The 15,413-nt window shown below is 50.8% G+C and overlaps 8 protein-coding genes across 8 annotated transcripts; 5 read left to right on the top strand and 3 right to left on the bottom strand.

Annotated features, from left to right (window-relative positions):
• On the bottom strand, window positions 1–1,723 carry VTN00DRAFT_5715 (uncharacterized protein; the record flags this gene model as incomplete). Its single annotated transcript, XM_069432276.1, has 4 exons — window positions 1–337; window positions 395–763; window positions 822–1,047; window positions 1,114–1,723. The coding sequence occupies 4 exons, from the start codon at window positions 1,721–1,723 to the stop codon at window positions 1–3; spliced, it is 1,542 nt and encodes a 513-aa protein (XP_069288152.1).
• A 1,577-nt stretch (window positions 1,724–3,300) lies between these two features.
• VTN00DRAFT_5714 (uncharacterized protein) lies at window positions 3,301–4,772 on the top strand (the record flags this gene model as incomplete). The annotated part of the gene is made up of 6 exons (XM_069432275.1): window positions 3,301–3,445; window positions 3,523–3,816; window positions 3,874–3,953; window positions 4,009–4,375; window positions 4,436–4,560; window positions 4,659–4,772. 6 exons carry the CDS (start codon window positions 3,301–3,303, stop codon window positions 4,770–4,772), a joined length of 1,125 nt encoding a protein of 374 aa, XP_069288151.1.
• Window positions 4,773–5,489: 717 nt separating this feature from the next.
• VTN00DRAFT_5713 (uncharacterized protein) lies at window positions 5,490–6,705 on the top strand (the record flags this gene model as incomplete). Its single annotated transcript, XM_069432274.1, has 2 exons — window positions 5,490–5,836; window positions 5,967–6,705. 2 exons carry the CDS (start codon window positions 5,490–5,492, stop codon window positions 6,703–6,705), a joined length of 1,086 nt encoding a protein of 361 aa, XP_069288150.1.
• Window positions 6,706–6,847: 142 nt separating this feature from the next.
• On the bottom strand, window positions 6,848–8,310 carry VTN00DRAFT_5712 (uncharacterized protein; the record flags this gene model as incomplete). Its single annotated transcript, XM_069432273.1, has 2 exons — window positions 6,848–7,600; window positions 7,678–8,310. 2 exons carry the CDS (start codon window positions 8,308–8,310, stop codon window positions 6,848–6,850), a joined length of 1,386 nt encoding a protein of 461 aa, XP_069288149.1.
• Window positions 8,311–9,114: 804 nt separating this feature from the next.
• VTN00DRAFT_5711 (uncharacterized protein) lies at window positions 9,115–9,397 on the top strand (the record flags this gene model as incomplete). Its single annotated transcript, XM_069432272.1, has 2 exons — window positions 9,115–9,288; window positions 9,368–9,397. The coding sequence occupies 2 exons, from the start codon at window positions 9,115–9,117 to the stop codon at window positions 9,395–9,397; spliced, it is 204 nt and encodes a 67-aa protein (XP_069288148.1).
• A 277-nt stretch (window positions 9,398–9,674) lies between these two features.
• Window positions 9,675–10,780, bottom strand: VTN00DRAFT_5710 (uncharacterized protein; the record flags this gene model as incomplete). The annotated part of the gene is made up of 2 exons (XM_069432271.1): window positions 9,675–10,471; window positions 10,558–10,780. The coding sequence occupies 2 exons, from the start codon at window positions 10,778–10,780 to the stop codon at window positions 9,675–9,677; spliced, it is 1,020 nt and encodes a 339-aa protein (XP_069288147.1).
• Window positions 10,781–11,980: 1,200 nt separating this feature from the next.
• VTN00DRAFT_5709 (uncharacterized protein) lies at window positions 11,981–13,006 on the top strand (the record flags this gene model as incomplete). Its single annotated transcript, XM_069432269.1, has 1 exon — window positions 11,981–13,006. The coding sequence occupies one exon, from the start codon at window positions 11,981–11,983 to the stop codon at window positions 13,004–13,006; it is 1,026 nt and encodes a 341-aa protein (XP_069288146.1).
• Window positions 13,007–13,734: 728 nt separating this feature from the next.
• VTN00DRAFT_5708 (uncharacterized protein) lies at window positions 13,735–14,945 on the top strand (the record flags this gene model as incomplete). Its single annotated transcript, XM_069432268.1, has 3 exons — window positions 13,735–13,911; window positions 13,981–14,589; window positions 14,649–14,945. The coding sequence occupies 3 exons, from the start codon at window positions 13,735–13,737 to the stop codon at window positions 14,943–14,945; spliced, it is 1,083 nt and encodes a 360-aa protein (XP_069288145.1).
• Window positions 14,946–15,413: the final 468 nt, after the last annotated feature.

The raw sequence follows: 15,413 nt of genomic DNA, 5'->3' as shown, positions 1-15,413 counted from the left end.
TCACAGCATCGCCTTGGGGAAATCCTTCATCGCCTGCCGGACGCCCAGGTCCGCCAGGATCTCCTCCGTGCCGCCCAGGATCGCATCGAACTTGACCGTGCGGTGGAACATCTCGATTACCTTGCCCATGCCCGTCTGGGTCAGTCCGCGACCACCGAAGATGTTGGTCGCTTCGGATGCGATCTCGTGGGCCGTGCGGGTCGCGTGCGACTTGAGCAGACCGATCGGGCCGCCCAGGTTCCGGGCCTGCTGCGCGTAGCTCATGTTGCACATCTGGTAGGCGATGGTCTCGAGCCAGGCCTGGTTGGATTCGCAGATGGAGATCATTCGGGCGAGTCTGTTGACAGAGATTAGTATTCTAACTTAGCTTCCGAGGATATAACGATCGACTCACTTCTGTCGAATGGCTGGCTGCTCAATCAACCTCTTGCCGAAGACGATGCGCTGGTTGCACCATTTCAGGCACTCCTCGACGACAGTCATCGACATGCGGACGACGGCGCAGACCATCATGAACCGCTCGTGGTTGAAGTTGCTCATGATAACGATGAAGCCCTTGTCCTCCTTGCCCAGCAGGTTCTCGACGGGCACCTTGACGTTCTCGAACTGCACAAAGGCCGTCGCGGCGGCGGTCGAGTAGGATGTCTTGATGGGTGTCGTCTCGACGCCTTCGCCCCTCGGGATCAGGAGCACGGAGAAGCCCTTGGCTGTCCGGCAGCCGGTGACGAAGTAGTCGGCGAACATGCCGTTCGTGATCCATTTCCTGGGGACGGTTAGGGTCCAATCCGCCATGCAATAGAAGGATCGAGGGATCAACTTACTTCGTGCCATTCACGACGTAGTACTTCCCATCGGGCGTCTTCTCTGCTGTCGTACGAAGGCCGGCGACATCACTTCCCGCGAATGCCTCCGTCACCGCCAGACACATCTTCTTTTTGCCGGACAATACCTCCTCGGTCACTCTGTCCTTGAGCTCTTTGTTATCCAGCCACTGCTGCACCGCGGTCAAGCTGATCGCCAAGCCGGCCATGTTTCCGTCCTGGAACCCTAGCAAATCCACAGTTTTAGCTGAAACAAGCCGTATGTGGACGCGAATAGAACTTGCATACTGACCTCTCGCGTTACTCCTCACCATCTCCTGAATCACAATCAGATCGTGGAAATAGTCAAACTCCTTCCCATCCACTGCGCCTCCCATAAGCTTCCGACCATGCAGATGCTTGCCAGGCCCCAGGCGCATAGCCAGGATATTCGTCTCCGCCATCCGATCGATCAATTCCTGACTGATATACGTCCCGTCCTTCTCCTTCTCCTGCGCCTCCGGCGTCACATACTTGTCCGTGAACTCCCTCATCGCCTTCTGCAACCTCCTGTGGCTCTCCTTGTAGTACGGACTCTTAAACTGCGGACGCAGCCACAGCGGCTCCGCGTAGGGGACCGGACTGAGGTCGCCGGGCTTGGGTTCGATGACCTCGGGCTTCTCGCCCTCCAGGACACCGATGCACAGTTGGTCCTTGTACTTGTCGAGGACCTCCTGTCTGTGCAGGTTGTAGAATTCCGTCGTGGCATCCTGGCCCGCTACCTGGGCGAGCACGACGCTGCCGCCGGGATGCGCGTCGATGAAGTCGGTGAGGTCGTAGACGCGGTGGTCGATGATGCACCAGAGGGAATCTGCGGTGTTGTGCTTCGCGACTTCTTCGCGAGTGAGGACTTGATGGGGCATGGTGGATGATCTCGTGGAATGGTATTATTAATGATACGAAGTAGGTAGATCCAGCAACAAATCCAGAAACGAACAGGGAAAACCAATCAACTAGAAGATATAAGTATACAAGGACTCAGGGAAAGAGAAATGTCCCGGGTGGAAGACAGCAGAAGCTGATTATAATCCCTGCAGAGAAACAGCGATCCACTTATGCAGCATGTAAATACTTGTGAAGCGTATTCCGTCGAGTTACATGCATAGAAAAGGCCGACGTGGGCCGAGGCCCGGGGTCTGCGGAGATAGCCGCGGGACTGTCCATAATCACCACTCTCTGATTGGCTTGAACATCATGGGTGCATTCTGACATGTGCAGCACTTTTTTGATGGCTGAAAAGGCCTGTAGCGGCATCTGAAAGTGCAGGTCTCTACTTTCGTCCCATAACAGTGTATCAACACGGTACGTTGATAGATAACCATGTCTGGAGTACCAGGCCAATAGAACCAAGTTAGAACCATGCCCCTCTTCACGTGCTCAGCTGACCTATACCCTCCAGAGAATATCGTAGTACAAACAGCCTGTGAAAAGCCATTCCTGATGAGTTCTTGAGTATCACTAGATACTCCTTGTGTCAAGACAGTATCTACACCCACCGGCATGGGACAAGACCAGCTTTCTCCCGAACCAACGAGGAATCGAATTTTTTGCTCATCTGTAGTGGGAGCTAAGCTAATTTATAGTACATAGAGTCTCAGGCGTTATGTGCAGAGAGAAGAATCAAATTTGGTATCCAGGTGTGCATTCGTGAGACACCATGCCCATCCCTTGTCTCCAATAACATTAAAATAAAGAGATAGCTTTTAGAGACAGAATTTCCTGTGGTACATCTATCCGATAAGCTAGGTACATTAGAAACGTCCTCCGCTAGAGACTAGGCCCCGCTTTCCCCGCATTCATGGTCTAAAAGGCTTCCAGGACCTCTTGGTCGATAACCTATAAACGGACAATATTGACCCGACGCTCTATCTTCCTGATAAGGGTTGAGCATATGTCAAGTGGAAGCTAATAGGCTCTCCAATTTCGGTAACAACTCCGGACGTCCGTGTGCTGATATGGCGCGTGGAGTTATTCCGACGTCGAGAATGTCTTGTTGGGGAGATCTGACGCTGTCAATTCAAACTTTATGTTGGTTGTTACATGAATCTAGATACATTTAAGGTGCTTTTGTTTGATGTTTTCAACACGATGCTGGAACTAAAATCTCGGGTTCTAAGAAATTGAGCAGGAAAGGTCGTCTCTATATCTGGAGATTTCTATCTTATCTGGCCTTCCCTTCAATAATGCATCCGCTCTCATCCGGACATATAATAACCATGTCCGGTTACACCCTGAGCGGGGTCAACATCCCTGGGCAGAGCCCAACCGGCCCCCAGAGTGAAAGTGCGGGGCGCAGTCAGCTCTAGTCCGGAGATAAGTATACAAGATGCGTGGGGACAGCGTCCCTCGCCGATGGTGGTTTCTTGACTGGCTTCCGCTGCGTGTTTCATGCATTGGTGATCTCAATCGACGAAAGGCGTCAAAACTTCTACTTGACACAATGACTGTGGGGGCGAACGGACCAGCTGCTTCTAACGGTTCAGACTTGGTTCCGGAGATACCAAAGACATGCAAAGCTGGGGTGGTGATCAATGAGGGCCCGGATTTCACGGTGAGGGTGGAAGAAGTGCCTGTTCCGGAGCCAGGTGAGTATACCAACACGACAGGGCCTAAAACTGCCCAGGAGAGAATTTCAGTAGTATACTGATTTCAACAAATCCAGGACCCGACGAGGTCCTGCTCAAGCTCAACATCACTGGCCTTTGCTACTCCGACATCCATTACATGCTGCATGATCTGGGGACGAGCAAGATGAGCGACTGCGGCGTGCGGTCTCCCGGACATGAGGGCGCGGGTGTGGTCGTAAAGGTAGGATCTAACGTGAAGAACGTCAAAGTTGGAGATCGAGGGGGCGTAAAACCAATCTGGGGCACATGCGGTTCGTGCCAGATGTGCTGGGACCATAAGACCGAGGTGTATTGCAGGAAGCAGAAGCTCACAGGTCTCCATTGCCCTGGTATGAATCTTGAAAGCAAGGACTGTGATAGAAGACGTATAGGTTGATATCCGTAAGGAACCTACCAGCAGTATATCACCAGCCCAGCAAACTACATGACTCGCATTCCCGATGGGGTTCCAGATGAGGTTGCGGGCGTATGACTACCCCTATCTTTGTTCTTTCCTTGAGCTGATATCTCACTTCTTGCAGCCCATCATGTGCAGCGCGTCAACCATCTTCCGCAGCCTGGAGGAGGCGAATCTACTCCCTGGAAGTTGGGCTTGCTTCCCCGGGGGCGGAGGCGGAGTGGGCATTCAAGGCATCCAGCTCGCGAAAGCATTCGGCCTGCGCCCAGTCGCGGTCGACACAGGTGCCGACAAGCGTGACCTCTGCATTCGAATGGGCGCGGAAGCCTTCGTCGATTTCAAGGAGTGCAGTGATGTGGTCCGCGAAGTGATCTATATCACAGACGGCGAGGGCGCACACGGAGTATTCGTCACTGCACCTGCAGCGTATCGGGATGCTGTCGCGTATACGGGGAGGAGAGTCGGAGCCAAAGTCATGTGTATCGGGCTGCGTATGTCCTGGCTGAAATCCGCTCTGTGGAACTGGATAGGCATCTAATACGTGAATACAGCCCCCGCCGGAACTGTCTTCCTCGGAGCCGACGCGCACGAGTTTATGTTCAGGAATCTGTCCATCAGCGGGACTTTGGTCTCCTCTATGCGTGACGCAGACCGAACGTTGGACTTCGCGAAGAGGGTATGTCACTGTCATACTTCGTTTTCGTCTCACACTCTTAAAGGTCGCTCGTGATGGTGAAACCTGTCTGACGCATCTCCGATTTCTATCTGAATTAGGGAATGCTTAAGCCCATTTACGAGAAATGGCCGATTGACAAACTACCCGAAGCGGTGGAAAAGCTGCGAAAGGGACAGGTCGCCGGCCGGATCATCATTGACTTCAATCAGTGATCATTATTATAACATCAACACCCATCTCGAGCATTTTATGTTGGGCTATTATTTATTGACAGGATAAGCGTTGGGCATGCTGCAGTATGAAATAGGTATTGCCAGCCGGGAGGAAGAAGAAGCACAGCAGCCTTTAACTGAAATTGAAGTAGTTAGGAATGTTCTAGGCTCTTCACTACCTAGTATTTCATAATAATAATAATGATGATAAAAACAAACTGTCAATTTCGCTTGGTTTTGCATCCTGGTGAGCTCCTTCATATTATCACCAATTAGTCCACTATGTAAATAGTATCTTCGACTCGAAACCACATTCGATTTTATGACTTTTGTCGGCCCTATTGTTTAAAGTGTGGTGCATATCGTTTTAGAATCTACCTACCTGAGTAATAGTTTGCCAGACAAAGTGTGGTCGTTGTACATGTGTCGCCAATCCACCCGGTGTTTGTGTGATCCGTGAGACGTCATTCCCGAGATTTATCAGCACCGCCGCTAAGATCCCCCGCAAGGCATGCCTACAGTTAAGTAGCTAGGCTGATAATAGTAGGACAGGTATTTATTGCTTGTTGCTGATCTCGACAATTCTTTTTCTGTTGAGAAACTCAATTCCCACGACATTCTCCTGTTCTGAACTGAGAGTCGAAAATTATCCACATACTTTCATACTATCTACCTGTAGTAACCTAACGGTATCTTATCTATCCCATCCCCCGCACGATGCCACCACCATCGCAGCTCACCATCCCCGCCTCCCCAAACACCGTCCAGGTCAGCATCATCGACACAACCACCACCATCGACTTCCCCGCAGACCGCTTCCTCGCCCCCAAGATCGACGGGCTCGAGAGGGTGAAAGGCAATGCGTTTTCCTTCCTCGTCGAGAACCCACGCACGGGGGGCAAGGTCGTCTTCGACCTGGGGATCCGGAAGGATTGGGAGAATCTCGCCAAGCCGCTGCACGAGCGTCTGAAGACGGTTTTTCAGATCGAAGTCGAGAAGGATGTTGCGGAGATCCTGAGGGAGAATGGGGTGGGGTTGGAGGAGGTTGAGGCGATTATTTGGAGGTGAAAGATATCTTTTCTGATTTGATTTGATATGATCTGATAGGCCTGTATATATGATACTAGTGCTGTCTGTGATTTAATGCAAGGTCTGGATCCTTGAGATATACCGTTTACTGACTCTATCACAAAGCCATTGGCACTTCGATCACATCGGAGATCCATCCACCTTCCCGGGTTCAACATCGCTGGTCGTCGGACCAGGCATGCCCGCCGCGAAGCTTCCCCCATACCCCGAAGACCCTGCTGGCCACCTCCTCGAGAGCGACTTTCGCGGCCGACAACTCATCGAGATCACGCCCGACAAGTTCACCACACGGATCGGCGGTTTCGGCGCGCACGATTACTTCGGGGACGGATCGTTCTACCTCCTCGACGTCCCCGGCCACGCCGTGGGCCACATGTGCGGCCTCGCGAGGACAACCCCTGACACATTCATCCTGATGGCGGCAGATACGTGCCACCACGGCGGAGAGTTCCGGCCTTCATCTTACCAGCCACTTCCAGATGAGATCGTCCCGAACCCGTACAATGATCAGACGACGCCGCCGTGCCCGTGTCACATCTTCGAGAAGATCCACCCCAGCCCTGAAAAGTACCGCACGGAGCCGTTCTACCGGATCCGGGTTAACGAGGGCGGGACGAGCACCGCGCCTAACGTTGAGGTCGCGATGCAGAGTATTCGTCACCTGCAGGAGTTTGACGCGGCGGATAATGTGCTCGTCGTCTGCGCGCACGATGCGACTCTTGTTGGGATTGTGGATGTGTTCCCGGCAAAGGCGAACCATTGGAAGAGTGCTGGATGGATGGAAAGGGGGAGGTGGCGGTTTTTGAGAGATTGGGATGTCGGATATGCTGATAAGAAGCCTTGAGGAACATATTATATGAAGGGATCTGGAATCAAGACATGAATTTTGGTACTTAATTATATGTTCATCGTCGATTGAAGTACTAGTATAATATCATCGAAATTTGAAATGGCAATGGATTTGACAATCATCATCATGCCAGCCACTAAATCTGGGCGAGCGCGAATTTGAAGACATTCTTCGGGTCATACTCCCGCTTCAACTGCACAAGCGCATCGTACTGCTCCTGATAAACTTGGCGAATGTCCAACGCCTCAGGAGAGACAAAGGGAAGATACAGAGTCGGCAGAAGATTGTCCGCATTCGTCTTCAACAACGCCTCGTGGAACGCCGTTCCCCATTTGACTGCGGCATCCAAATTCTCTGGCGACATCACCGTGGGCAGAATCTCAAGCATGAAATGCGCACTTCTCTCAGCGAATACTGAATCCGGATGTCCCCCTTGCGTTGTTGCAGGTCCTTTCAATTCATGAATGCCGAACATGACTGAAGGATCGGAGTGCATCTGCTGCGCATGTGTGGCAATCACATCCACCACCTCGGGAGTCAGATTCCGCAGGTTCGCAGTAAGGATGGGTCCGTAGCATTGCTGGGGCACTACGGTCCCGATCACTTTCAGCCATTCGGCGAGGGTGGTGGTTGTGACGGTGTGCATTGCAACAGGAGCAAGCGAGAGCATTTTGTCCAGCCAGATCTTGCCGGTTTCGATATCTGATGAGGACCAGAGGAAGAGGAGGCCAAAGGCTCGGCCCGTGGAGGAGTTGATGACTGCCTGGTGAGCTCCTAGTGCAGGAGGGAGTCCTTCTCCCTGTGTGGAGAGAGCGCGGTATCCGTCGTTGAATTGTTTGATCGTAGAGACGATATCTTCGGATTGGTAGAGAATCAAACCACCGAGTGCCTGCATGGAAGAAGAAGAGAGCGATTGTCAGTAATTGCTTCCAAATGACCCATGGGTGTAAAGTATTCTGGTCATACCCTTTCCAGGGGGTAAACCTTGATGGTCAATTCGACAATCACACCAAATGTGCCACCTCCGCCTCGTATGCCCTTGAGCAATTTCTCATCCGCATCGATGATCTCGCCCTGGGCATTGACAACTTTGGCGCCCTGAATCTGGTCTGCACCGAGTCCGTAGTTCGGACTCAAAATCCCGTAACCACCATGAGTTGCCCAACCGACGTACCCCACCACGGGGATCGTTCCAGTAGCCGTTACAAGACCCTCCTTGTCTAGTTGAGCCACAAGATCTTGAATTAGAATCCCACCGCCAATACGAGCAGACTGCGACTCCTTATCAACTTTGACATACGCGATATCGCGCATATCGATCGTGACGGCACCATTGGCGAAAGAGCGATTAAACATGTCATGGCCGCCAGAACGGATTGTAAATGGGATGGAGTTTGCAGTCACGATGGAGATCAGCTCTGCGACATCGTCTGTGGATTGCGGACGAACAATCAGCGCAGGCTGGATGGCATCGTTGATAATGTAGGATGAGCGGAGGGAGGCATAACTGGGTGAAGACGGAGTGGCTTGGGTAATGTGTGGACGTGAGGATAAAAATTCCTGCAATGCAGAGAAGTTGGGCTCTTGGAGATTTGCCATGACTGTCTGCGGTGATATAGCTCTTTTTTTTAGGTGGCTGGGGATGGTTCTCTGTCAGGGATGTAGAGGCCTAGATAAATGCGTAGGGCTACCTGCACTGCGGGGTGCTTTGTCAGGAAATGGAACCGTCCGGTCGTTAGTGAATCCTTCACTGCTTCTTGTCATCCCAATGAAGCCAACGAAATTAGTATGTTTTATCGCACGCTCTGGCTTATGGGATCGCGGTTGTTGGAGCAGCATCCCATGAGCATAATAGCAAGCTACCTATCCTCCAAGTTCCTCAACGGTGTTCTTGGACGCTGACGACTCAGAGATATTGATCCTTCCTTCGAAGTTATCGTAATCATGCACTTCAGCTATATACATTATGATGCAAATGGACAAACCCGGGCTATCTATCCAACTGACAGCTCATCTGCGGGGATTATTATGCACTTTACGGAGTTGACTAAAACCCGCCCCCAAAAACTCTCAAACGGTCGTGCAACACTAACGCTCGCTTATATACTGTCAATTGGTCAATACTCTGGATTGAGTTTCTGACGTGCATGTGTTCGTTCCCAAAATCTACTAAAAATAGTCCTCACACAAGGCCACCCACGCAATCAACGTCACCATGCGGAAGCACAGATGCTGATGCTAAGCAACTAGGAATTATTTAGCAACGTATCAGTTGGTGGCCTGATATCCAAGTGCTGACATGTATATCCACATTCTCTTCCCTTCCTGATGCTTCTCGAGTCTTTACATGTTGAGACTCTCATCCAAAAATTCAGCAATCAAGCGACCGGCTGTCTTCCGGCCATGGTCAAAGTGACCCCCGCCTACTTGGCGGAGGATCAGAGTCACATGGAGTATTCCCAGCAGTTGATATCGTTTACTGTTCTGGCTTTCCTCGCGATTGTTTTGAGATTGACGTTGAGATTGTACGGCAAGGCGAATTTCTCGTGGGATGATTGGACCATCTTGATTGCGTTTGTACGTTTCCAAGGTTCATGACTTACTAAGCTCCTCTAGAAGCAGAAAAGAACCCAACAGGCATTTGACGTGGGCCTAGGCACTGGGATATTATGCTGTCGTTGGTTGAAATAGTAAGCTAGGTACCTGTATCCACCAAACCTCTCTGCCTGCTTTCAAGGTGTTGTATTTCTCTGTATATTCCTTTTGCCAAATTTGCCAAAAAAGCCAGTTATGAATATAGTTACAAGCAATTGCAAGATGAACGTAAATGCGACTGTTCTAGGGACAAGTAATGATACCGTAAATCTGTTCTAAACTCATTATTTTTTAGATCCACTAACTAGTTATACATACATACGTCTCATCACCCTTCAGCTACATGTCAAAGAAAAGGGAAAAAAAAGCTAAGGAATATCCGTGAACAACTTCCTCTCCCCACGTTTCTCTCGCCAGTGATTCGTTGACCGGAGAATCTCCGTACAGCCTCTGACCACCCAGCCCCATTTTTTCACAAACGCCTCCGTGACTTCCCAGCTGTGCGGATCCCAGGGATCGCCCCAGACAATCAGGCTCTTTTCCCCGCCAGAAAGGTCCCAGAAGCCCAGCACATCTACACACAGTTCCTCGTCATCAAATGAGTTGCCGGCACGTAAAAGATTATCCCGTATTTGAGCGAGAGGGAAGAAGTCCAGCCATGGATGATGAGGGACGATGCGTTGCAGCTGGGTTGGGAGCAGATTAGGTGGTATGGAGGAGGAGGAAGAAGACCCTTCGCCATTATATACCGGAAGGTCAGGGCGAAGGGTATTGAACGGGGAAAGTGTATCATCATCCAGCATCCAGTCCATGGTCAAGCCAAGCGCGGAGATGTTGCTCACGAATGCTCGATAGACGTTTACTTTTGTTAATCTCAACAGATGGTCGGTTGTTGGGTGACCGAGTAGATAACTTCTATATGCTGCTCTTTCACATTGGTCCATCAACTGCCGCGCCTCTGGAGGGGCCACACGGCAGACAGAAGAAGAACTTCTACCGTTTTTCACGGTCGGGATACTATCAGGTGCGTGACCATGACCATATGCCTGCTGTATTTGCTGCATCAAATAGTCAGACTCAGACTCCGCCCAGGAAGCACGCCCGATGATGTCTGCGGTCTTCATTCTGGCCTCAGGACCAGTACTACGCTGTCGTTTCCGCTTTCCTGCAAAGAGTTAGCCCAATCAGACCATATTAGATACCTAGATAGTCACCGGCAAGCAGCAGAATAATGAATCAAACGACGCTTACTGTAAGTTCTCTGGTTGATCCTGTTTTGCCGTCTTCGTCGCTCGACAGGATCGGTCAGGCCTGACCAGTCATCAGCCTGCGCCAGCGTTCCAGCATGGCGGGCGAGTACACCCAGCGACATAGACAATGACATGGAAGCCATCGATGTGGGTGCTGCTTCCCTCGATTCGCTCGAAGGATGGTGGACGATAGTACTACTTTCCACAGCGGGTGATGGTATCATTTGGCGCGCAGCGAATGGACACACAGACAGGTTGAGTTAGGTAACTAAGGTCGCAGTCAACGGCTCCCAGCAAAAACACAGCATGACGAAACCTTTTTTTTTCCTTTTTAGGCCAGGGACACCGGGAGCTTCTTATGCGAGCCGCTGACGGTGGCATCTAGAAAGTGCCCAGTCGGAGAAGACCCAGAGCGGGCGGGGTTAGAAGCTAAATCCGATGGCCCACCTGTTTGTAGGCAATTCAGTGTCCTACTTCGATTGACCTGTCATTGCTTAAGATCCTCACATATCCAATGGCATTGAAGAGGTCTGGATCTTAGATCTTCGCTATAGTTCTAGCCCGAAATTCTCAACGGTCGACAGGACTACCCCATACCCCGGTGTTAGAATTTTATCTGCTGTGAAAGTCATGTTGATACCAACTTTTTGATAGACAAGACGTTTCTTGTCAATCTATAGTTGCTTTTCAATTGCTGGAAATTTTCATATAAAGGCGCCAGATCTACTTTAAGTATATAGTAATAGAAAGCACATTAGATCTCGATATCATGCACCGTTCAAGCAGACCCGATCCGCCCAGGCTCAAGCCACAGTCGGACGGCCCGTCCCACTTCTGGGAGATTAAGCATGTAAGCCACTTGCATTAGTTAGACAGGGTTGTGCAAATCAGGTACCATCTTAGAGCTGGAATATTTAGCATGAAGGTTAAGCCCCGCTTAAATCCGTGTTACTCCGACCGTTTGTATTTCCTTATACTCATAGATACTTACGTAGTATGTGCACTGGATCGCTTGAACATACTTGAAAAGGTGTTTTTGTCTCTTTTAAACTCCGTCTGCAGGATATCGGTATGTGTCTAGCCTAGCATGTTGAGGCGGTTCAATCATGAATGACGTAGGATTCTTCCATCTTGGTCCACTAGATAGGGCTCCTTGTGGTCGTTATTGCCAGATATGGCTTCATGCAAGATCGGATATAGCTCACAGACGGCGGACTTTTGGGTGACTTGCTTTGCCATGGCCCAGATCTCAGTAGTTTGCATTAGAGTTGTTATGGTGTGTAAGGGAAACCCGGCTTGATTCCAATACCTTCTACCTACTTATATAAAGCCAATGTGATTCTGGTGAACCTCTCAATTCCATCATCGATCGCAGTATTACCCTGACGACCTTTACGAGAGAATACTACAAAGAACCCGCCACGATGAGCACATCACCAAAGAGCGCACTCCCCGTCGTCTTCGGCGCCATGACGTTCGGCACGCCTGGCATCGAGGGCGTCCGCGTGACCACGATCGAGGGTGTCAATGAGATATTGGACGTCTTCCAGGCTCACGGCCACAAAGAAATCGACACCGCTCGCAACTACGGTGCGGGCTCATCGGAGACACTCCTGGCAGCGGCCGACTGGCAAGGCCGCGACCTGGTCATGGACACGAAGCTCTACCCGACCGAGGGGAAATCGATGGGCAACCTGAGCCCCATCCCCTACTCTCACCGGCCGGAAGACCTCCGTCGCGGTCTCATGGACGGTCTCAAAGCGCTGAACACGTCCAATATCGACATGTGGTATCTTCACGGCCCAGACCGCACGACCCCCTTCGAGGAGACGCTGCGGGAAGTCAACAATCTCTACAGGGAAGGGTACTTCTCCCGCTTCGGTATCAGCAACTACATGTCCTGGGAGGTAGCGCAGATCTGCGAGATCTGCGAGAGGAACGGGTGGATCAAACCGTCCGTCTACCAGGGCATCTACAATGCCCTTCACCGTGCCATTGAACCGGAGCTGATCCCGTGTCTGAGACGCTACGGCATCGCGCTCTACGCCTTCCAGCCTCTCGCGGGAGGCTTCCTCACCTCCCGGTATAAGCGTGACATGGCGGACTCAGACTACGAGCCGGGCTCTCGCTTCGATCCGAAGCGCTGGCAGGGTGCACTTCACCGTGGCCGCTATTGGAACGACTTCTATTTTGACGCACTGGACATTATCCGTCCGGTTGCGCAGAAGTACAGCCTCACGGAGGCGGAGTGTGCCCTGAGATGGCTGAGTCACCATAGCGTTATGAGGAAGGAACTCGGAGATTCGATCATCGTGGGCGCGAGCAGTGCCAGGCAGCTGGAGGAGAATCTTCTGGATTTGGAGAAGGGACCGTTGCCGGAGGAAGTGGTGCAGGCGCTGGAGGCGGGATGGCTGAGGGTCAAGGGAGTCGTGCCAAAATACTTCCACTGAGCTGATTCTAGTTCTTCAATAAGTCTCAGGCGAACATCAGCTGCAGGGGTCGACCACTGGGAGCTGATCCTGGAGATAGATACCTAGTATATAATGGTAATCGAAGCAGTTGACGTCATTATCCTCAGTGTCCAAAACCTAGGAACGGTTTAGGAAATAGTAGATATCCTCTAGTAAAGGGTATAGTTGAAGCCAGGGGCCCGAAGCGAGACTTCCCTGGCTTGAGTCACGACACGTAACATCCCTGATGCTACCATCCACACAGTACCTAGGTAGTATACTGCGCAGAACAATAAAGATTGTTATCTCCATCGTGAGCTGAACTCAGTAGAAACGGAATCAACGAGGTCCCGTGGAACAAGCTCACCAACAACTGTAACACCCAACTCTGATTGGATGCAATGAAGATAGCCTGTAATCCACTTGCATTAGCGCAGGAACCGAATGTTCTATGGGGTACACAGAGTAGAAAGGAATACTCTGTAGGAAGACAGCAAAACACGCCATTTGATGACACTTCGAATTCAGCTCCAGTTCTGCTGGAGATAGCGGAAATATCGGGCCCAGTGGAGTAGGAGGAGGTTTTCGACGCATCCAAATGGGTATGTGATATGCTGGGTCGATAGGTATACAAAGGGAGTCGTCCCTTAGGAAATTGTCAAATTCGAGGAAGCAATCTTCTTGTTCTCAAGAATTCCGCATCGTACCGTATATCATTAAAATCCACCATGGCGCAAACCGATTACAAGTTCGAAGGCTGGCTAGGTTTCGACAAGACAGCTGCCGATGGCAAGATGGTGTGGAAGGAATTCGAGCCGAAACCCTGGGAGGAGACCGACGTCGACATCAAAGTTACTCACTGCGGTATCTGTGGTTCTGATCTGCATACCCTGAGAAGTGGCTGGGTAAGTTGAAGTTCCAAGAAAAGCAAGAAAACTCCTACAGTTCAAATAGACTAATGAAAAGCCTTGCAGGGTCCAACTCTATACCCATGTTGTGTTGGCCATGAGATTATCGGCATTGCTGTGCGGGTCGGCTCCAAGGCTGAGGGCCGCATCAAGGTCGGTGACCGTGTCGGTGTCGGCGCTCAGAGTGACTCCTGTCTGGGCCGCAAAGGTGACTGTGAGGCGTGTGCTTCGGGGATGGAGAAGTACTGTCTCGACTGGGTGGGAACGTACAACGGCGTGTACATGAATGGTGGCAAGTCGTATGGTGGTTATGCGTTGTACCACCGTTCACCTTCACACTTTGTTATAAAGATCCCAGATGCGATTCCTTCTGCGGAGGCGGCGCCGATGATGTGTGCTGGTGTTACCTTGTATTCCCCCTTGAAGCAGAATGGTTGCGGTCCAGGAAGACAAGTCGGGATTATTGGAGTTGGCGGGTTGGGTCACTTTGGAATACTGTTTGCAGAGGCCTTGGGTGCTGATAGGGTTGTTGCAATTTCACGCAAGGCCAGCAAGAGAGAGGATTCTCTCAAGCTGGGAGCAGACGCCTACATTGCAACAGATGATGATCCCGATTGGGCAAAGAGCAATGCCAGGTCGCTTGATCTGATCATTTCAACTGTCTCTTCCTCAAAGGTATACAGTATACCAATATCTAACCACAGGGCATTCAGGGTTAACAATTATCCTCACAGGTGCCTCTGATTCAATACCTGAGTCTTCTTCGTAACCAAGGCACCTTTGTCCAACTTGGCAACCCTGACGATGGGGCTCTTCCTTTCCCGGCTGGGGTCGTTATCATGGGAGGATTTAAGTTGACGGGGTCCGCCATTGGAAATCCCGGTGATATAAGAGAAATGTTGCAGCTTGCAGCGGAGAAGAAGATCAAGCCTTGGGTCCAGGAGAGGTCAATGCGAGATGCGAACCAGGCTATCATCGACATGAGAGATGGAAAGGCCAGGTACCGCTACGTGCTGGTCAATGAGCTGTGACTACATCTGGTCAAATCTCTGAATCTTCTAACTCGATGACCGTGGATATAGACTATGACATAGTTAATTCACTTGAAACCAATCTTCTTATCTTTCTTACACCATACATGAATTTATCTCATCTGTAGGGCACGTTGACACATTAAACCGGGGAACATAAGGACAAAACTGAGAAAAACGGATCAAAGGGGAGCTCGTATCGCCACACAAGCTGTACATACTTCGTAGATAAATCTAGTATGACATAAAACTACTTCGTCCATCAAGTAGATGCCTCCCACCCCGTCTCCTAGCATAGTAGGCTCACGCCAGCTCCACCCCTTAATGAACAAGAGAAAAATAGTACAGTACAGTACAGGACATGTAGCAAGATGGGTTTAGCTTGAATAGGAATTGCTGGACCCGGTATCGGCCATGCGATATCTAACTTGAAAGTAAAGAACGTGCGTGTGTGTGTGTGTGTGTGTG

Source organism: Thermoascus crustaceus, assembly GCF_041956765.1.
Source record: "Thermoascus crustaceus strain CBS 181.67 unplaced genomic scaffold VTN00scaffold_3, whole genome shotgun sequence".
Lineage (NCBI taxonomy): Eukaryota > Fungi > Ascomycota > Eurotiomycetes > Eurotiales > Thermoascaceae > Thermoascus > Thermoascus crustaceus.
This window is presented reverse-complemented; position numbering and strand designations above follow the sequence as displayed.